The sequence below is a fragment of the Molothrus aeneus genome, chromosome 2 (genome assembly GCF_037042795.1).
Source record: "Molothrus aeneus isolate 106 chromosome 2, BPBGC_Maene_1.0, whole genome shotgun sequence".
Lineage (NCBI taxonomy): Eukaryota > Metazoa > Chordata > Aves > Passeriformes > Icteridae > Molothrus > Molothrus aeneus.
In genome coordinates this window covers 60,136,189-60,159,921 of record NC_089647.1, presented here as the reverse complement: position 1 = coordinate 60,159,921, position 23,733 = coordinate 60,136,189, and the positions used below count along the sequence as shown (strand labels likewise).

At 36.5% G+C, this 23,733-nt stretch overlaps 1 protein-coding gene across 1 annotated transcript in view; it reads right to left on the bottom strand.

Moving 5' to 3' along the window:
- Positions 1-15,063: 15,063 nt before the first annotated feature.
- The window catches only part of TDRD3 (tudor domain containing 3), a 93,779-nt gene continuing 85,109 nt past the window's right edge, over positions 15,064-23,733 (bottom strand). Inside the window, exons 13-14 of the mRNA XM_066545052.1 lie at positions 18,722-18,858; positions 15,064-15,327 (exon numbers count right to left, since the gene is read on the bottom strand). Of these exons, the coding sequence (XP_066401149.1) occupies positions 18,739-18,858 (120 nt within the window). The 3' untranslated portion in view covers positions 15,064-15,327; positions 18,722-18,738. The remainder of the gene's footprint in view (positions 15,328-18,721; positions 18,859-23,733) is intronic.

The window sequence follows — 23,733 nt, the reverse complement described above, 5'->3', positions numbered from 1 at the left end:
GTTGTTAGCAATAGAGTAGATGGGCTTGATCAGAGGTCAGTCTCATCAGTTTCTGTATCAATTAGATGCTGTGTGTGTTAGCTCAGGAATGGCAATACCAGTGATGGACCTGGAATGGGAAGGCATGACCATGCAATTCTCCTTTCAGGCATGATGCTACAGCCTCAGTCTGTGGACAACTGCCAGTACATAGAAGGAGATGGCAAGAGCTGGTAGCTCTTGATGATCCAGCCCTGGAAAAAAATTCCCAGAAAATGGGAAAACCTCCCATATTTGCCCCGCCAAGGGAAGCCACATGCCACTCTCCTGATTCAACCTAGGACTGTCCTTTACAGTTGTCTGGTACTGCCCCAAACACAGCTTGCAGGTTAAGACTCCTTCTTTAGCACGGGTAAATCTGGCAAGGCTCCACACAAATCAGGGGGTTTTCACATAAATATGAAGTTTGCACATAGCAAAGTGTCAGGAGAGGGAGAAGCAGAAGAAAAGAAGAAAGGATGGAAAGCAAGCAGTCCAAGCCCAGCATCAGGAACCTTGACTCCACTCACAGACATTAAGGACATGTGTAATCCTCACTTTATTAATATGAGAAAGCAAACCTCCCTCTCACACACAGACTTCACTCTATTTCTTTTTTCCTAATGCTCCTAGAAACTTCTGCCTTTAGTAGTCATCATTGTTATAAGGCTCTCTAAATCATAATGGCATCATCTCCCAGTTCTGGGGGACTTTTGTTCACAGGAATTCCTGGGAATATTACTCTGATCTGATTAAATTCTTTGTACATTCATGTATTTTATTTTCTATCAAATTAACCTCCAAATTTATTAATAATGTGATCTCTGCGTGTGTCACGTTAGGAATTGGATCCTAACCTGCACATCTGCCACCCTAAACCCCATAGATATCAATGTTTATGGACCATTCAAACTAAGTTCCAGTCTCTGTGTACACATGACTCTTACACACAAAAGCCCTACAACAACTTGCTGCTGAAGCCACCAGCACAGGATGAATCCAGGTAGTTTCCAACCAGCATTGCTGCATGGAGGAAACACAATGGTACATTTGGCAGCAGGGTGATCCAAATGAAACTGTACATCTCAATTTTCTGTTCTAACCACAGAACTCTGTATGCTGTGTTCCCCAAACTAACAAGCATTGCCATGTGCAGATTTATATACTTGCTGGTTGCCCTGCTCCCCAAAGAGTTGTGTTTCCAAAAAGAAATCAAATTATCTGCAAAGGCAGAACCCTGGTGAGAAAGAGAGGAGCTGGAGTTGAGCTTCACCTCTTAAGCACTGAAGTCACTACGGATATTTGGAAGAGCAGAAAATGATACCTAAAGCTGAAAAGAGTATGCTGCCAGAGGTACTAATTAAATGTCTGGAAACTCACAGCAACTTGGATAGTCACATTAATACAATTGACTTATCAAATCTTTTCTCAGGATTACTCAATTCCATTTGCGTGACTTGATTCTGACTCCAAAATTTATTAAATTATCTCCCTTCAAATGCAGACAAGAAAAGACATATTAAACAAAAGGCAAGGTTTTCCCTGCAATATAAAAGAAAATTGGAACAGAGAAACAATTTTTATATGAAAACAAGAGAGATACTGGGAAAAACAGTCCTTTGTAGTTGAATTTCACTCTATTTTATAAACCAATAAAAATACAGATTAATAGATTCCTTGTGCAATAAAAATGGAAATAGGACAAATATATTTCATCCTTGCAATCCATTTAAGCAGAAACTTCTGCAATGTTCTGCAAGAAGTGCCTTCTAAGAACAGAAAGAGAAGGAATTTAGAGAAAGGCAAAATTCTGTGTAACAGAAAACCTGCAAATTATCCAAACTATATCTGGTTCCTGGAACTAATAATAGCAAAGCAAAATAAACACACTCACAGTAAGACTTACTGCTCTATTACTAGAAAAGAGAACAATCTTAAATACAGGATTGAAAAAGCAACTAGCAATTACATTCGATTAAATCACTTTCTTTAAATCACTTCACAAATAGAATCAGTGTTCAAAAAAAAGAAAACCAGCAAGAAAATAAAATGTCCTATGTAAATACTGACCACTCAAACTGACACCCCAACACAGAAGTATACACCTCAGCTGGACATAAAGACATTCTATCATGTGCATTTACTCATGTGCTGCCATTCTGTCCATTACTGCCTTTGCTCCAGTCTTGCCTTTCACAGTAAGGCACATCACTCTAGGAGGGTAAACCACTCTGCAAAGTCAGTCAGCCTCCACTGCCTCCTCTGGGCTTTCAGACTAACAAGTCCAGTGACACAAACATGGAGAGTGCAAAGCAGCAAATTCCCAGAAATCTCTTGTAAGAGCTGCCTTGTGGCCATCCACTAGGACCTTCTGCCCTGCAAAAGGAACAGACAAGGAATGTACAGCCTTCAAACACAACCCACGGCTGAGTTCCCATGGTAAGGGCTGTACCAACACCAGGAGTCACAAACCACCCTGCACTTACATGGTCCCTGGCTGGGCAGCCAATGCCAAGCACATTGCCAGAGTTGCTTCCACCTGGCAAATCACAGAACTCTGTTTAGAGCTCAAGTTCAAGTGCTTCACTCAGTCTTATGCTGTGAACTAACTACTTATGCTAAAACTTCCCTGTGAAAAGTCAAGGTCTTCTCCCCAAAACTGCACACCCTACAACAAATAAGCTCCATGTAGGTGTTTTGAGGATTGTTCCTTTGTAGTCAGAATATCCAAAGTGCTGGCTTGCACTATTAATTTTGTATCCCTGGGATAGGAGGCAGGGAGGAAGAAGGGACGGCCCACAAGGTAGCCTTGTAGTTACACTCTGTAGATCAGTGCTTCCATCTCATGTTTCCAAAGAAACTGTTAAATTTGCTACCTAAATCCAGGTCTGTTAATCAACAACAATCTGCTTATTAATGATGGCAAAGGACACAAAATGTCCTTGAAATATAAGCCAATTAAAAAAAGGCAACTACTGTATTTTAACTGATGCAATGATGACAATGACTAATTTTAGATGAGCCACAAACCACAGAATGCACAAGGATTTGGGAGGAGATTTCTAATACAGCAATAGATACAAACACACCAAGGCTACAGACTGAATCATGGGCACTCCTGGTTGAAACACAACGCAATAAAATTTTAGCCAGTATGGACAGAGGCGTAACATATTGTATTTATTGAAAAAGGAAAATATAACTGAAATTAGAAATAAATCCAATTGAATTTTTTTCCATGTTTTTGTACCTTCCATTTCAAAGAAGTTTTTTCTAGAAGTGAGATGCCTTTACAAAGCCATTACAGAAACAAATCATCTGAGGCAAAAAGGAAATTGCAGCTGCCAGACATATTCCTCTCCATCACTGTTAGTAGCATCTGCTTGAAATTATCCCTAATGAACAAGCTGCATTCCTAAATTTCTGCACAATCTGAGAAACTTTGATTTAGACATTTTTCATTTAGAACTGAAGGGATTCAGTTTGAAAGGTTGCCTGGATGTTTCTCAAAGTAATTACCAGAGAATAACAAAACTGTGAAGAGGTGCTGAAAATCCAAGTAATCAACATAAGCACTTTGAAGAACACACATCAGAGACAGCAGCTTAGATATTCTCCACGCAAATACCACCGAAGAATTAGGATCAATTTTTCGCTGACTTTAGAAAGTCCATTAATTCCCCTTCCCTCAAAGATGGAAATGTGAAGAACACTGTGTTGAGAAGTTTGAGGCAAAACCTATGTATTTGCCTGACTAAGTGCTTTCTGTCCAAATGAACATGATTAACCCTTTCTTCTACCTCTCAAAACATGCACTAGAATGAGGAACATTTTGTCAATTTTCCATGTATCTTGGGGGAAAAAGAAAGGAGTTTTGTAGGTTTGGATTAAGCACTTTCTAATTAAACATTTAAAATAAATTCTCAATACACTGCTTCTCATATGAGCAGTCGTTTTGTAAGTAAAAGATCAGAGGTAAAACATTTCTGGTTTTATAAGCTTATATAGTGAATCTATCAACATTCATAATCAGTGACAACTCTTTACTGTGTTTTGAGCGCAGAAAGGTAATTTTAAATGTTTTATTAGAACACATACTTTAAAAGTCAAAAAAGCAAGGAGAAGCCACAAAAGGACATTGCAGGAAAGTGATGTAGTTTCATTTTGGGTTTTGGGGGATTGATTTAGTTCTTTGCTTGCTTTAGGAAAAAAGTTATCTATCTTTTATCTGCTTATCTATCTTTTATCTGCTTATCTATCTTGCACAATAGAAATGTTGGCTTTGCACTATCAAGATCAACATATAAATTCCATGAGCTTCCAGTCATTCAAGTTGACCTCTCTTAAGCTGAGGAGTACAAAAGCCATTCAGATCTTCTTTCAGAATTTTTTACTATATAGATAAAAGAATTTCTAATCCATATTTCTGTATATCCTGGACAAATCTAAATTTCCACTATCTTTAACATATCTAAGCCTGAAATTTAGGGATATCAGCAAGAAGAGAAATGTTATACCCTAGGAAGAAGGAAATTATCCATAAATCATAGTGAACATTAGAATTACCCAGAGTATCAGAGAAGCCACAATTCAAAACCAAAGGTATGAAACCAGAGCATAATCAGTGTTGAAACTGATGCTATAACCCATGATCCCAAGTAAATGTTATTTCTGAAAGCAAAAGTTTTATTGTCATGTAAGAAGTGATGATTTCAACAATGTATCTGCAGAGTTCATAAACCATTTTTGAAACAGATGTTTATTTGCAGTTCTTTTTTGGTATGTTTTTCCTACCACATCATAGCCTAATACTGCAGTTTTCCTGCACTATGATAAAAAAGTCTTTAGGACTTACAGGTATTCAAAAGGAATAGTCTGTGTGGCAGAGTAGCACAAAGCTTTGTCTTCCCACAGGGCAGAGGCACCCACCACTGGGGACTCGGTATCTCCTAATGCTCCCTGAAGCTGGTGAGCCAGCTGTTTCAAACATCACCCAACACACTCCCAAGAGCAGAGCCAGGTGCTGATATGACAGAGGACACAGATACATGTCACAAGGACACTAATAAAAATCACTCTGCTTTGGCTGCACTGGCACAGTCATAGTGTTTATACTACTGTAATCTGTTTCCATAAGGGAAAGGGAACGACTCTTGAAATTATGATAAGACTTTGCAGTAGGAGGATTTCTACCAATATAACTACTCAGGGAGGAAAAGGTTATTAGGCAGAGAATATATTTCAATGTAGTCCAGGCTCATGTTTACCTGTGCTAATATATTCATGGGGAACTGTGTTCTAGAAATAGCTCTTCTTTTGAAAGGTAAGCAGCACTTGGTTCCAAGTTGTGCATTTCTCCAACAATATAAGTATTAAATGACAGCTCTTAGGTGAATGAACAATGATCTTAATCAAATGCACCCAATGAACCATAGCATTATAATTTGATCTTGTTCATTTCATATTACGTGGCTTTAGATAAACTGGAAGTAATTTTTGAACTTGCCAAGCACAGCTGAGGTCTCTCCTTCATAATTCCTTCAATTAAACACATATAGATGTTGACTTTCAGACAGTATTTGGGGTTATTTCTATTCACAGCATATCATAGCTCACAATAAATGAACACACAATATGAACCTCCATGCAAAGTAAAGTTTTAAATATGCTAACAACTTTCATATTTGGAACACTCAAATAAGCAGCTAGAGGAACTGGACTAAAAAAAGTTCAATAAATGTAGGCTCTTAAAAGTTTATTCTCGCATAAATCCTCAGGTAATGCTTCAATTCTGCAGGCCACAGGCAAATAGAGAGTAAGAGATGTACTTAAAGTGATGTGGTAAACTAATAAAAAATTATATATTCCAATCTTTGAGATTACCCTGTGACCAGCACAGTCTATTCCAAGTTTTACGATAAACATATATATATGTTACAGCGCCTGCTAGTAACTGCTGGCAATAAAACATACCCATCAGAGCAAATCCTGGAGGAAACAAGCATTTATTTTTCATTAAATGGGTACTTCAGGATATGCCTACCCTCATGATTTGTACAGTTTCAGCTTTCTTTGGAGGCAGTTTGGAGCTCCCTGTTCCTCAGGTCCCACTGCTGGGAATAGACAAATTAGCCCAGCTTCTCTGCTGCCAAGTCAATGCTCATCAGACTTTGTTAAACTTGTGCCCAAGGCTACCCCTGGTCCTGACATTGTCCAAGACACTCATTTCTATTCCACAATGGAAACAAAAGCAGCTAGCTGAGAGATTTTATTCTGACAGCACTAGAGTACTTTGCTTCTGGGTCCTACCATATCACATTACATATCCCCATCGGTGGATGTCTTCCCTGCCCTACTTCAAACCATTCCAAAGAGTATATTTAGGATTTAAAAAGTTGCTTCGTACTGACAACATCGACAACAGAATAAGTAGCCTCTTCTACCCTAGGCTCAGTTGCTACTGTCCAAGTTTGTGTATCAGGTGTGCTCACTCTTTAAAGGTGGAGTTTAACCACCACTCAGGTCAACACCTCATCAAGAAACATCAGCAGATTGACACAGAATTCCAATATTTGCTGGCAGAGCACAGTTTTGTTCTGTTGAGTGAGAGTCACCTGGCATACATGCAGTATGAGTCAAAGAACTTTAGAAACACATCAGAGCAAATTCACAGTAGCAGCCAGATCAGCCAGGCTTAGAGACTGAACAATCCAAGTAATTCTTTCCATCACAATTACACCCTTATCTTTCTTTATGTTGAATAATTTTTAAAAAGGCCTGGATTTGGATACTCCTAATATTTTACAAGGTGAGACATTTTAAGATAGGAAAAAAAGACTCACAGAAACTGTAATTAGAATAGAAATTAACACATGGTATGCTGTAGTAACAGGTAGTCTCTGCCACAGAGTCTTACTGCAGATCTGCCAAACTGAGCAAAAGGTTTCACTTGCCTTCTGTAGCACAGACTATCACAGACTGAGCCCCAATAACTTGATTACCTCTTGTTAGAACATCAACTTAGCTTTGTCCTGCCAATGTTCCTTTGAGATCTCTGGTCACTGAATGCTATGTGTCTGCCTGGATGCCACTAACCAACAGCTGTACCACAGGGGACTGCCCTGGAATCTGTCCCATTCAACATCTTTATCAGTGACCTGAAAGAGGCAGTGGAGTGGTTGCTGTTAAAGTTCGCTGGAGGCAACCAAACTGGAGGCAGGCTGAGAGAACAAAATAATATGCTCAAAGACAGGGCTACCATTTGGATGGACCCAGACAGGCTGGAGGAATGGGCTGACAGGAATCTCACTAAAGACAAATAAAAGGTCCAATACCTGGGAAGGAGGAACCCCTTTCAATTGTACAGGCTGGGGGAGGACTTTGTGACAAAAAGACCTGTGGATATTGGTAGACACCAAGATGAACATGAGCCAAGGGTATCTCTGGCAGCAAGGGAGGCCAACGGTATTCTGAGCTGTATCAAGAGGAGCACAGACAGTAGGATAAAGGATATCCTCCACTCAGGTCTCATTAGACCCCACTAGAATATCACATACAATTTTGGGTTTGAAAATACAAGGTAACTTGGAAAGAGTTTAGGGGAGGGCTACTGCAGTGGTCAGAGGAGAGGCCTGTTCAGCCTAGAGAAGACAGCTGTTGGGGACCTACTTCCCATAGGGAGATTTATCAGGATAGAGCCAGGCTTTCCAGAGCAGTGCACAGCAGAGGGACAAAAGACAACCACCACACACTGAAGTAAGACAGACTCATGTAAGCAAAGGAAAGACTCTTTCCCCTGAGGACAGCGAGTCAAACATTGGAGCAGGTTGCACAGAAAGCTGTGCCTCCATATGCCTGAATGTTTCCAAGGCCTGACTGGATGAAGCCCTGAGCAATGAGCAGTGAGCCCTATTTGATCTTATAGCTGACGTGGTTCTGAGTATGAGGATGACCTAGACATGCACTTCCTGAGGTCCCATCTAAACTGCTGTAACACCATAGAGTCTTTTTCCCTGCCCACTAGAAGAAGGGCACGCAAGACTATAAGTTTAAAGAATTAATCAATTCAGTGAAGATATATACAAGTGAACAGAAATTGCTGCATGCATTATAAGCATGAAGGACCATGTGAATCACAGAACCTGCTGTGACAGCGTGCTACCACACTGCAAATGGCTTTTGAGCATGATTCACAGAATATTGTTCTTCCACACTGTCATTCAGCACAGTCCAGAAAAATACCTCAAGGGTCAGATGAGAGCTCTCATCATGTGAAGATCAACAGTGACACAAGCACAAGTGTGTATAATTGAATAATTTTAGGCTGTAATTAGAAGATTTTTAGCCTTCTGGGGAATTAAATTCTGGAACAATCTGGTAATAGAAGTAATAGGGCATTAGAGCTAAGTGCTTTCAAGAGCTAAGGAACTTTATCAAAGGGACAAGTTAATCAATGTCCATAAAAAAACTTAAGAAAGACCTCATATGAAAAGGACTCAGGAGAGTGTTATTTGCTATGCTGAAAATATATCTGGATAAAAGCCTACATCCTATGTGATCAAAGTGAAAATTGCCTTAAAAATATGATATTAAAATGCTAAGTAGTAGTGATAAGCAGCCTTTGATGAAAGGATCTGAGACAAAAGTACATAGTAGTATTACTCCTGCCCAGTCCATCCCAAAGTAGAATATTTTCCTGTGAAGCAGTAGATTTTTTTTTTTTTTACAAAAAAACCCAACATACAAAATCTAAACCAAGTATCATTAGTATTCTGTACTATATTAGGCTAAAGTTGTAGGTATTGTGTTACTTAGGGAAAAGTAAAAAAAATGCAGTGGTTAACAGCTTACAGATATCAGAGCAGAAATGGCCCAAATGAACATTGTGGCCCAAACACTTCAGACACACATTCTCTGGAGAGATACATGGACTCCATGGGAACTTGTTGCCTAAACAGACCATAATTGCACATAACAAAGAAACAGAGTGACTCATCATTCATTAATGTTTTCTCCACTGCAGGTGGTAGAAAAATTACAGGAGGAGACGTCAAGGCTTTGGTCAGACAAGTACATAAATTCAGGCCCTCAGCATAAGACCCACACGTTATCCAGAAGAGACTACATGGTCTGCCCTTACTAAAAGAATGGTTTCCAGTTGTATCAAGGGAACAATAATATATAGCTACTGTTATCTCTTACCACCAATGAAAAGAGAAAATGAATAATCTAGTGGCAGACTGGTTTTATTGGCCTATTAGACACCAACAGCATCTCACCAGCACGTCAGGCAAGCAGTGTGAAAGACCTCCTTAACACCTGCCTCAAAAAAAATCACATTACTGCAAAAACAGGGAAGTAAAAAAATTGGTGGTAATACGCATGACAAATTCAAACCATCTTAAATCTGAGGTTCTTTCTATAAATACTGTACATTCTGCCCATTAGTATCTGCATTTCAAGATGCTAAGTATACTTTTCAGCCCATGGCAAACTCTATTTGGAAAAAAATGTTACCATATCATCACTTAAAGTTATTTTTCCACCTGTCTTGTCCTTGTTCCAGTGTGCACAACTGCACTTTGCAACACATTAATGATGAATTAATGATACAACATTCACCTTTTACAGCTATTTAACCACAGTGTCATGGTTTCTTTCACATCTTCTGGGGTACAGCTTCTCACATTAAGTTTGGAGGAACTCACACACCAACATCAGTATCTTAACTTCCTATCAATATTCATCTGATACTCCCAATCATTGCCTGGCTTCTTGCGTGCTGTGAGAAAGCTAAAGTGCCAGAGGCAATGAAAGCCAGGTTCCTCACAGGATACAGAGACTGAAATACAGGAATAAATTGTTTTCAAATACAATTATTCTATATAGGAATTGTTCAGATCTTCATTATCTTGGAAAAAATTGCCCAATTCCACAGAGCATAAAGATTCTTGGCTGATATGCATGGCAAGTTTTCACATTTCACAACTCTTGCAATTTTCTGTTTCTTTCCAAAGATGTAATAGGCATCAGCTTCTTGTTTTAAACTCAGTCCATTTCAGTGGTTTATGTACAGCTGTAAGAATTTATTTCCTTTTGGAAAATGAGAGATCAAAGTTAACTCAACAAAGCAAAATGGAGCAGCACAACTGAATTCTATTGTCGTTTCTGCAGCTGAAATACACTGAAACTGAGCTCCTACTTGTGATGAAAGTCAATACAGCATGTCTCATCTTTGCCATGTAAAAAGTTAATTCAAGTTTTTATAAACATTTTAATGCAATAAATTGAAATAAAAAACACACTTAGTACCTGGCCATCAAGAATATCTATTATTGGGAGCATTTGATCACAATACTGATACAGCAAGAGCAGTGAAATGTCAGAGTAGATGACCTGTCTTATCCCATGAATTATGCTGAGTTAAAATAATTTTTAGTTAGCAGACTGAGGAAAAAAAATTTAAAATATCAATTTTGAAGAAAGCTATTTTGCATTCAAATAATGCACAGAACATGGGCTTTGCATATGCTATTCTAGTCCCCCAGTGAACAAAACCCCACGGTTTCCTTCATGGCCTATCAAAATGATAAGCATTCCTTCTTTATTCTGCTTTTCACTTTTATTATTATTGTAAACAAGTTCCTTTGCGAAATAGCTACAGAAAAATATTCAGCACAAATACAGTTAGATTGAGACTTAAATCTGTGCATAGTCAATTTAGATTATAGCTGGTTTAGCAGAGGCATACCCATTCATCAAATGACTAACAAAAGATACCTGGGATTATTTTGACTATAAAACAAATATAAAATGTTATTTATTTTCTTTAACCTTTGCAGTTTAGAAACACATGGTATAAATGCAAAGCATTCAAGATCTCATGACAAACTAAACAGAAAATTACATTAATATCTTCTGCACAAAATTTACCTACGCATTCATTTTATGATAGAAATAGTCAAGTTGCATGAAAAATTGCAAGGCACTACTGAAAATGACTATAAACATTTTCCATAGAAGCAACTGCCAAATTTTTTTTACACAATCTATAGTTCTCTGTTGGTCTTATACACCTAATCATTTTCCTCCCCTCAGTTCCTGTTTACTTGAATACATGTAAGATTTTTTTCAATATATACTAGATTTTGGTTTCACTCATCATAATTACCAGGACATAATTTTGCCCATCAACAGCCCATGTGCTTACATGGAAACTGACTTTTTATGGCCGCTCAATCTTGTGGGAAAATTAAGTATTGATATAATTTCTATTCCTTTAAATTATTTTGAATCATTCTCGGAACAAAATTGAATTTAAAGCCAGAAAAGGCCAACATAAAGAAAGTGATATGAATTAAATACTGAAAATAAGAGTAATCATGAGTCTTTACCATTGTTTTTAAGGATAGCACCACAAAGCCTTTCACGTGCATACCATGCTATGAGAAGGTCAGTGCCTACAAGTTTGGAGTACCTTCCATGGTTTAGCTGCTCTCCTCCAGCAGTAAGAGGCAAAAAACCCAAGAGAATACACCAATAGTTGTATAGCAGCAGAAAGCTAAACTGAACTTAATTGTGTAATTGGTCATTCATTATTCAGGTTTACACTACTTTCAAGAAAGTTACAGCATTTTACTAGAGTTGGATCAAGTCATGTGATGAAAAGACAGCTGAAATAGAATTGTTCTTCAAAAATGTATCTATAGAGAATTATTCCAAATGATATATTCCTGTGTCTGCATAAAAGCACTGGCTTTTTCTCTATGAAGCTCATTCCAACCATAATGCTAAAAAGGGACTGTACACCCCACACTACCAGATTATTTACGTTACCAACATTCATTAGCTACTTTGGCTGTTTGGGAGTTCTCTTGCAAATATCCCTCAGATTTATCTCAAGCTAAATCTTCATGTATTTAATGCCAAGTACATCTTATACATAAGATTTGTCTTTCCTGTGATATCAACATTTTGCATCCCAATGAATATGTATTATGTTGTTAATACTGCCTTGGAAAGCCATATTCCCAACAAGTTTCATCTGCATAAGGCTCAAGCCAAGAGATTCTGAAGAGAAAATTCCAGCAGTTTCTTGGAAAAGTGACCTTGACAAGCAATCCTCAAAATGCTTTGCACAGTTGCTGCCAAAGACTTAAAAAGAAAGTACCTGCTAGTGACAAAAAGCTATATTAAAATATACATGTGAGTATCTATCAGAAGATGTTAGACCAAGGAAGAATTTTAAATGCAAACATGACGATTTCAATCAGATTTTAATACAAAATTCTGAAAACCTGTAAGATAAAACCACATCATTTACACTTTTTGTTTCAAAATTATTTTATCTCTCAATAATATAAAGGAGAAAAAAAAAACCTTGCCAATGATAGTATTACCAACTTAGCATATAAGTTTTAGAATAATTTAAACAAGAAATTCTGATTTTTTTTTTTCATTCAGTAAAGATGTTATACACAAGTCCAAGGCAAGAAAAACACCTCATTTGAATTGCACTCCTAATTTCAACATAGAAATTCTCAAAAGCCCTATCTATAATCCTAGCAAAGCAAAGCCATGAACCAGGGACCAGATTCACAGGTCAAGAAGCACAGGTTGGCTCATGTCCACCTTGCAAAGGGCAAACTTCCTCTGTGGCAGGTTTGTCTTAGCAACAGCTAGCCAAGAACACTCCAATACAGAGCCACAAATCAAGCCAGTAAATAAACAGCGTGCATGACCAAGATCTGGTGCCCCTTATCGCCTTTCTCCCTTTAACCACACAAATGTGGCCACACCAAGTTCAGGAGCTTGCTTTTGCTGCTGCTTTTGATGAACTGGAAGTTAACTTTCACATCAGTTTTGAAAACCTATCTAGACACAGTAATTTCTTCTGAACACAAAAGATAAATAAATTAATGCTGTTCTTGTGCATGCAAACTTTACTACAGTATGACTGGGAAATAACTGTATTTTTGGTTTTGTTGGACTATGCAAATCAAGAATATAATTTATATACCTACCTAATTTATTGGCATTTTGTTTCCAGATACAGAAATCAATAAGCATGAATATATGAATTCTTGCTTTTCAAAACAGGTTGATGCAATAAGTTTTTAACTATTCAAACAACAGTTCTTCAGATCCTGAAAGGCAGAACTTTCAGCATATATTATTTCAATTGAAACCAAAGCAGAAAGTAATCATAAAACATACAAAGACTACATGACTTTTCGAAGAAGACTCTGGATCTGTTTGCTTACTCTGGCTTTCTAGCCAGAGTACACAGCCCCCTTAAAAAGACCAGGAAATAGTCTTTACTGTTTCACAAAGAAAAACAACATTCTCAAGGATATTTCATTTGCCTACAGCTGCACATACATGTCATAATCTCAGAATGCCACAGCCACTAGAGAGGAATGCTGCTTTGTATTTGTAGAGTCTTAAAATTTCATAACTAGGCATTATTTTTTAAAGTTCACTGAATCAGACTGTAGTTTTCTTTATTTTATGATTTAGTCCACAGCAAGAATGAAAGCCCAAAAGAACATAAAAGTTATTTTAATTTCAGAACTTGCTTTGGTACACTGACTGTAGGGCTTGTTTAACGCACATCCTCTTTGCAAAGGAAAGTCAAAACTTTTTAAAACAATGCTATGGCTGCATTTCTTAATGAAGCTGAATAGCTGCTGTCAGTGGTCTTAGCAATAATTCTGGAAGTAAAGTATCCAACATGCAATGTATTAGATCTACAGTTTATTTATTTGCTGGTACAATTTAGCAGAACTGACCAGGATGTTTCATACTATTTGTAAAGTGGTTTCTAATGTAAATCTAACAAACTTCATAAAACTTGTTGTGCATTAGTTGATAGTGAGGAACTTTAACACTCATGTTTAAAACTTCGAAAAGCCTATAGAATTATTAGTAAGGTTCATTGTAATTATGAAGAAGCTGCTTAGGATCCATTAAGACAGCAAAACATTTGGTTGCTTACTATTCTGCAAAAATTTATGTGATTGGTAAGATTTGATTGCATCCAGACAATGATCCACATTCTGTACTGCAGATACATTCAATTACATCCTCAATATAAAACTTCTTATCATCCAAATAAACAAGGTTCTATTCAAACAGTTTTGTATGAGCACTCAGAGAGAAATTCAGCAGAATTAACTGTAGACTTTATACCATCAATACATCTCTCAGGTATAATTCTATCTCTACAAAACTACCTCAAAACACATGTGCTATTTCAGTCTTAAATGATCACCATAAAGCTTAAAAGGGATTTCCAGGTTACCTAGATTTTGAGTGCTTCTCAGTTAAAGAAACAGTGAAATTTCAACTATTTGTCATAATCACATAAGGTTCAAAGATACAGCTTAGAATGAAAAGTAGTTTGACATAAGATTCTTTGAAACATCAATGACAACTGAAAAAAATCTAGTAATATGAAGCAATGAAAGCATAGTTTAAAATTACAAGAAAGTTAGTATCTACTATCCAACAGCTCGCACGTGTGCATTTATACACATATTTATGCTTAAAATACCAATGTGCATCTTTCAGTATTTTTTGTTTAAATGACTTTTCTGTACCTTTTAGAAATGTTTCTATTTCTTTAATATAAATATTCCTATAAAGAAAATATTTACCTCAAATTATTTAGAAAAGTACTATTGAAACTGATTATTTTCTTTCTTTCTCCCGTTTGACCCTCTGGTCACAGATCATGAAAAACACAATAAGCAAATCTATAATTTGTCTTTTAGCAACTTTGGAAAATAAACACAAAAAACATAGTCAAAAGCCTATTCAGAATTTTACTGTACAATTAGCTGAATTTTTTTAACATGTTTCACTAATACTAACCAAAAATCTAAATGAAATGCCCAACCCTGTCAGCTTTTGAGAAAATATTTAATTTTACTTTACTAGAAGCAATATTAGAAGTAAAATCAGTTCAAAATTAAGAAAAAATCATGATACATTATTATGTTAACTAACAATGGAGGCTCAGTAAAAAGAATACAAGGCAAAGAATAGAATAGTGCACTGTGGTTTTATTGATGGTAGCAATGACAATTTGCCTCTTTCATATGTAAAAAGTATTCAGCTTCATTTAACTAAGAACTTTAGAAAAGTCTTTTGTGGTGTCAGGTCCAAATTCCTTCTGCTCACATGAGCTTTCTTTGTTCCATCCTGCTGCTTGGAAAACCCCAGAATTTCTTCTAGAAGAAGTGTTCAGCAAGTTGGGAGCTGCCAGTGAACTCCCCCCGACTCCAAGAAGGTTTCTAAATGAAAGAACTAAAATACAACAGATAAAGACAAAAAGTATTGGCACTCAAGAAACTATAAGCATCCCCCATCCCTGGGATCTGTGCAACATAGGCTTCACTGTCACTTCATTTTCTTCCTCCAAAAGAGTGAATATTTGCTTTTCAGTACTTACAGAGACACAGCTCTTTAAAAGAATAAATCAGAAGGCTACACTTCAATGCAATAAATATGATCGGTCTAATACAAAGAACACTTTCTGTTTAAGATCTCTCTCTCACAAAACCACAATTTCTCCATTGTTAAGGACTTCAATACAGATTTTATAGCAAAGGTGGCAAGGTGTTGATTAGTTCTGTCATGAAGTAAAGGAAGACCTAAAAAGCATATAAGGACCAAGCACTTACAGATACACACTCATAGGTTCTTTCAATCTCCTCCAAAAGTTCTGGCCCTTGAAAACACTCATTTCTGATTATTTGCTCCACTTCAACTTCAGACTATTAAGACATTCTACATAGAAAATGTAACCTCAGGATGTATTTTTATTATTGTTAGATTCTAATTCTTGTATCATGACTCTCTAGGAGGAGTATCTTATTTTACCAACCTGTTAAACCTAGTATTTGATTCATACCCACATAAAATTCCCCCTGACTGACTTAAAATGCTGACTTAGTTTTCTCCATGTCACACTGCTGGATATTAATAAATGATAATGTTTATGTCAACTGCAACCACAGTGAGGTACTGACTATCACATACTTCTACTTTATCTATCTATCTTCATAAAAATCATCAGGTCAGGACTTCCTGCAAATCTGCAGTGTTTGTCCCTCTCCATCTTTTTTAGAAGTCCCCTCTTAAAAACTGAAATACTGCAATCAGATCCCTTTAGACTCTTCCCCAGACTGAACAGCTGCATTGATCCAAATTCCACTTTTAAAAAACAACTCAGAATTTTAAAATCTTGAACCTTCTTCCACTTAAGACCCCTTGAAGTACAGACAAAGATTTTGAAGGGATTATTTGGTAATACCTATTCCAGATGTGCATGCCCAAATGCAACACCTGAATGAATGTACTGAACACCAATCCAGGAAGCAGTACAACCTCATTTCTGCATTGATGCACCACTGCATTACTGAGTCCTCCTTGTCAAGCGATATAAGATTATACAGGTAGATCTAAAAGCTTTTGGGTATGAATTGACACTTTGACTGTATGGACCTCATGCTTCATCTTTGATACATCCCTATCATACCCAATACAAATATAGCCAGCAAACTCCAGTTTTAGTACTGCTTAAGTTGCCTTTGAGAACAAGATACCTTGCAATTTTAAACGTTACAAACTACAACATTAAAATTCTATGGAATTTACCAATTTATAATATAAAATAAGAATCATCAATGGCTTTCCATCTCTTTAGGAAAAAGACATTAAGTTACTTAACATAATAGAGAGACACTCCCTTTAAGTAAGTGAAGGTGTTGCTAATAAAAGATCTGTTGAAGAGGTAAAGCATCCTGCAGTGGAAAGTTGTGGTAAAATTATGTCTCACTGGATCCCTTAAAACTTCCCCAATAAATTCTGTTTTCATTTAACAGGTTATTAAAAACTTGAAATAAGAACAGTATGCCATGCTCTCAAAAGATCTAAGAAATGAAAATGAGGCAGAATCCATATAGAAATCCACTTCTAGGAAGCGACATTTAATATATTCCTGAACTTTTACATGTCAAGACATTAAAGCTACGTTGTTGTACAAGTCCAGGTAAACTGAAAACAATTTAGAAAAGGACTGTGTTTGATTTTCTGCCTCCATTTAAAACCAGTGAAGAATTGATTACACCAACCACTTATTTTTGGGAAAGCCTAATAGAAAGGAAAAGCTGTGAAGACTTATTTTCTGTGCCAGGTAAGTTTTGATACCAAATCTGCTGTCTCTTTAAATCAGGACCCCATTATAATCTTTAAAATAAAGTATAGGAACACCTGCAAGGAAAAATCATCTCTGCCTTAGAAAGGTTGTTCCTTATCTGCCAACAAGTAACTTGTTCTTGAGATAAAGGCATTACTACCACTCTCCCTGGTGCCTCATAGCTGACCAAAGCTACGGAGAGTTTTCCAGATTTATACTGTAAAACTAGAAAAATACCAAAAATATTACCTAAGAAACAAAAAAATTCCCTGCTTTGACTGCTGTGTACATTTCACATCTCTCATTCAACTGATCACCCTGTGCACAGCACCAACTGTGCTGGTTAAAACTCTGCTCAGTGCATATTCCAGAATAATTTCTGCATGAACTGTCTCAGGACACGTTTACTAATAGTGATTGATACAAGTACTTAAAATAGAAATACAAGTTATACCGGCAAAAATAGAACAATTATCACCTCTCTTACATTGCCAGTATTGCCATAAATGAAAAATACATTTTAACATATACTCTAAAAAATAGAATCATATGTTGCATGTTAGAAATATCAAAAGGTACAAAGATCAACTGCATGTGCTAAGCCAACAAAATGTGGAAGACTGGAGTAATGAAAAGAACAAAAAAGAGATTGGTAAAAACAAACTGGCTAGTAAAAAAAATCACATTCAAGAAAAAGACACACTGTGGGTGTGCATCAAATATTAGTGACTTATCAAAGCTTTCTTTAGTCAGAATAGACTTTTGACTGTCGTTTGTAAATTAAGGATTTAGAAGATCAACCAGTGAAATGAAAGCAGCACAGCTTATGAGATTTGTTCAGTGAAATTACTGTAACTGTTTAATCTGGCTGACCTTTTTAAATGTATTAATGTATGTAGCAGGTATCTTTTCTAAGGAAGATATATAACCCCTAATTTCTGGTAATTAATAAAGTATAGGTGCAAGTATATCCTCAAGATTCAGAGTATCATAAATATTTGTTGTCTGTGCACCTCCCTATTTAATGGTGAACTCAGATTTTATATTTCTCTTTCTCATGCAAGCAAAACGGCAGAAAGAATATTTATTTGCATAAATGGCTTATAAAAAGTAGAATATGGGACCTTGGACAGAGCTAGACAGTCCTGAGCTCAGCAGGGACTGCAGATACTTGCTTCAAATAAGCTTGCTTCAAATATATGTGAGTCAGAGAATCTTGCTGCTGCTGCTCTCAGGTGAAAAAGCATCAGAAAAAAGCTTCCTGAGATGATATGAGTCTTGACATAAAGCAAAAGCCAAAAGCTATTTGTTGAAGTGTTTTTATTGCTTTCCCTCTTCCCACAGATATATTAAGTCCTCCTAAGACACAAAATTCAGAGAAACAGATATCCAACTTCTATCATAAATATACCAATATCCCTAAGAAAAATATAGAACAATCCAGATTTGTTTATCTTGAAATCTAAACCAATATATAAAGCACTGGTACCTTATATTTACCTTTGTTTTCTTATTAATCAGTTTCTAGCTCGGGGGGGTTGATAAAATTGTTGAGTGGGTCGTGTGGACCGCCGTGGCTGACCATCACCTCCTCTGCGGAATTCTAGAGTTTGCTCATACGTTTCTTCTTCCTCCTCCTGTGGGTAAATAGCATTGTTTTAAACAAAAGAGGTGGGAAATGCATGATACATGAGTTGGTATTTGCACACATACAAACATACACCACATACAGATATACATATGGAGGGGTGAATCCATGCACACATAGCAACTGCTGCTTCTGTGCCCATGACCACTTACTAAAATAAGTGAGGGATGGAAGTGGGCTTTTCAAGCCTAGGAAAGCTAACAACATCAAGCTGACAAATCTCAAAACTCAATCCCCAGGGCAACAGAAGTTATTAAATATTTGCAGGGAAGAAAAAATCATATTTATTAAATAAAAATTATTTTCCAAGAGTCATACAGGCAACAAACTCAAGAAGCAAAATAACCTCAATAACCTGCCAGATCAAGAGAAATATCAACTTTCAGGAGTTCACAAATGTGTGTGGAATGAAATAAAAGAATTAGGAAATAGAATTACAAGGAACAGCATCTGGAAATATGCATGCTTAATAAACACATCTGAAACACTAGATAAAAATCTATGATGCAATAATAATGAAAAAAGCCTACAAGTAGAGTGAACAATTTAGAGATGTATTTTCTATGTGCAGCAATAATAAGTATATGCTCTGAATAATGAGAGGGGAGGTAAATGTCTGCAATATTCAGTTACTCCTAGGCATCTTCAAACCAGAAAGATATTCATAAAGTATTCAGAGGTGAAAAAATAATAAATTTTAAAATAATCAAGATACTGGAGAATGACTTACAAATATTAAAATAACTACGTATTTATTTTGGTCAAGAAATATTGAATGGAAAAACATTCATCTAGTGGAATATCTGAATGTGGTACACATTGAAGAGAGAGAAAAAAATTAAGAGTGTAAGAGTTTATATCAAAGAAAAAATTATAGGCTGAAAAAAATAAAAAAACTCCCGAGAATGAGTATGATTGTCAAATACTGTCTCAGAAAAACAGGTTTGATTTTATTTCTTTAATATCTTTATACAGTAGCAGACACCAGGTCTAGTGGGAACTTGCTGGAAGAAATTAGCTTTTGGGAAAAAGTACTGGATATGTATCTCTCAATCCCTTTTATTCACAACATAGGAACATAAAGCAACACAAAGCAAGAGCATTGAATGGTTCATTAGAAGTTTATCAACAATTCCAACACCCAGGAACTGCCAGAGTACAGCATGCACATAACAGATTAAGCAAGTCAAAGCAGTAAAATATTTCACTTTAAGCAACAGAAAGGAAAACCTACAGCTTAAGTTTCCTTCTGTTGTGAAAAGTGAGATCTTACTCAAGAAACTTCTCTTTCTGAATTAGCATGAATATGAATAAACATGCATTTTTAAAGTAACAGTTACAAACAACCACATTCCTCTTGGTAAGGTCTCCTATTTAGAGGGCACATCTGTGGTCACAGCTATATTTCCAGATTAAGCATTACTACAGAGAGCCTGAAACAACTGTGGAAGAAAGAAGATTTTCAGCACTAAATACAGCATAACTGATTTATATCTCTTAGTTTCACTGTAGCTGAAGGCCAAGAAACAGAGTTCTGCCATAAAACCTTTCTCAGTTCTCAGTGTACTTCTTTTACCACCTGTAGTACTATAAATTCCCTCATATTAAGAGGTTCAGAGACACTGATTATCAAAAAAAAAAGAAAAAAAATCAATAGAGCATTAGATGTCTAACACAAAAGTCCCCACAGTTTGCAATATTGCTAGCCCTAGTTCAAACACTCAACTTAGTATATGAGATCATCTCCCATCACTGACAATGCAAGCTGCACTAGCAGCAAATGTTAAAAACTAAACTAAATGCCTGAAGTGGTCTAAATACCATTCAGTATACCCTTTCAGAGTATACCTTTCAGTGTACCCTGAGAAACAAGAAAAGCTGAAAATAGCATAGAATTTAAATAGTTCAGTGCATAGCATCTCAACTGTAACAGCCAACCTCTTTCTGAGGGTAAGCACATCAGAGTAAATTTCTACAGCAGCAAATTTTCATCAAATCTCAACGTTAATGTTGTTGATCCTTTGAACTCAGTAAAGCCAAATTAAAACCAGTATTTGTATTATACACTTCTATTTTTGTAATTGTCTTTACACAGTGAATGAAAAGCTTCACATGCATGCATTCCAAATTAAGAAATTTTACTGCAATAGTCAAGAGTGAAATGTGAAATCACATTCACTTTCTTGAGGATCTAAAAAATGTGGATGTGAGCAGTGCAGCAAATTGTGATAAAAAAACAAGTTACAGAACACCTTTCAAGTGTTCCCTGATTCCTTTCCATGCAAAGTGGCTCCACACAATTACTGACTGTCCTGTTGAATTCTGCCATCTTCTTGTCAGATGACACACTGTCATTTCTTGGATCTTACCTATTCCCATGTGATCCTAAATGGCTCTAATGTTCTCCGAATTAACAATTTGCCAAGTCATATTTTTATTAAAAATTTCTTACTTTACAAGTAACTGAATTGCTTTTCTGTCATCATTTCTTAATCATTGACCCTCAATTCACTACTGCTGATCTTTCACCATTTATTGCCATTTCATTTCCACAGAATTACAGAACAGATAAAGGTTGGAAGGGATCCACTGGGGGGTCATCTGGTCCAGCCTTCTGCTTAGGCAGGGTCATCCCAGAGCACACTGCACAGGATTGTGTCCAGACAGTTCTTGAATATCTCCAGTGAGGGAAAGTCCACAACCTCTCTGGACAATCTGTTCCTGTGTGCAGTCACCTGCACAATAATGAAGTTCTTCCTCATATTCAAGTGGAACTTCCTGTACTTCACTTTCTGCCCATTGCCTCTTGTTTTATTGGCTAGACCACCAAGAAGAGCCTGGTTTCCTCCTCTGGACACCTTCCCTACATTGTTAAGATTTCACTCTCAGTCTTGTTCAAGCAAAACAGGCATAGCCTATTTATCCTTATTTCTATTTTAAGGAAATTTCTTACTACCTTAAAGAAACAAATACCCTTTTATGGACTTTTATCCCACTTTATTTTAAAATTTTTCCACCTACTAAAAACTGCCATTTTCTGGAACAGCATGCACTGTTTGTGGGCAAAACTTTGTGTATCCTATGTTCTCTTGTTTTTTCTGTTTTTCAACCAAAAATTTCAAATGTCTATACTTCTTCCATTATAACTGCAGTTCGGTCACTCATCTTGCTATCAACTCTACTTTTCCAATCTTTCTCTCTGCTTGCTTTCAATTTATCAGTTGCTTGTGACTCATTCTAAATTATTCTTATCCATATAAGATCTAGATTACATTTTATAAAGCAAAGGTGACCACAAATGTCTCTTAGAGCATCTTTATTCTCCTTCTATTATCAGTAGGTGCTTTATATTAGTATACTGCTCTAAAAACTTATGTATTTTATTATCTCCATACTTCAGCTTATTTTCCATTATTTATCTAAAATTCCAGGATCAAGGACTCTGTTAGTACTTACACAATGCCCACCTCAGACTATGAACACAGATTAAATGATAGCACTAAGCACAACTGCTAAAGACAGGAGAAACTGGCAGACCCATAGGAAAAAGCAAGGAAAGGTTCACAATGCAAACAATGAAAAGCACAAAGAATTATTTCTGCACTAACAGATTAGAATGAAGAGAGAGAGGATGGAACATGCCAGCATTCTTTAGGTATTTAAAAAAAGAGGACAAACAGGAAAGGATAAGTAATTTGAAAATTCATCTTCCATTCAAAGTTTTGCTGTAAAAATCTGCTGTTACTTTTGATGGGTTTTTTCCATCTCATAAGAAAAGTGAGAACTTTTGATGGCTTTTTTCCATCTCATAAGACCAGTGACAACTAAAGAAGGGTAAAATGGGAACATATGCACAGCCAGTGCTTATATTTTGTACTCATATACTCTGAAGAGGTTGTACCACCACCATATTTGACCAGCTGAGCTTAGTGAATCAACAAGTAACTTCCATCCAGACAAGTGACTACCATCCTGCTTTTATATAAAAAAGTCAATGGATTTCATAGCTGCAGAATACAGTTATAAATCCAGCATTTAACATATTTCACCAACCAATTTATTCTTCAAATGAACAATATTAGAGCAAATTTATACTTCATTAAAAGATTTCTCTCAGAATTTCAACTGCAAGACTTCTTTTATTGCATTCAAAAGAACAGTTTAGAGACTTATTTTTTAAAACACATTCATTTGAAGTAAATATTTCATACATACATAACTTCTGAGAATGAATAGAAGGATTACAGTAAAGAACCAGACAGAACTTATGCATTGACACAAAAGCTGTGCTTAATGCTGTGCTCACACATATTTAGGAAGCAGTAGCAAGTCACAGCTGATCAGCTCTTGCACTTTTGCCACTTACAAAGTAGTTACCTCTGTCTATTACTGCTTACAGATAGAAAATTCTGCTTCATTCACTGGGGCCTTCTGCTGAAGCTTTTCAATTATAGCTCTCTGTGGGCTATTAAGGGATGAACACCCAAGCCTGTGCAGGGAGGCATGAAGAAGCAGCATGTAGAAGCAGTGTGGGGCCAGGGACTGTGGGACAAAGAGGAGACAGAAGGCAAAGAAAGAAAGCAGGAGGTATTTTCCATTTAGGTAGTGTCAAGCCCCTGTTTCAGTGAAGCTGTAGTTTTAACTTCACCCACACACTGAATGCATCAGGAACTTGCTGGTTCAGTACAAAGAGAGTGTTGGCTTCCTTGTAAAATGACTTTTTCTTTCATGTGCATTTCAAATTCCATTTCCTGATCCAGATTTAATGCCTCTTTGCACTGCCCACTCTTCAGGCAACAGCTGTCTCCTGCTGTTAAAACACCAAGTGATCTCTTTTTTCTTGGTTAAATTCCTTTCTCAGATT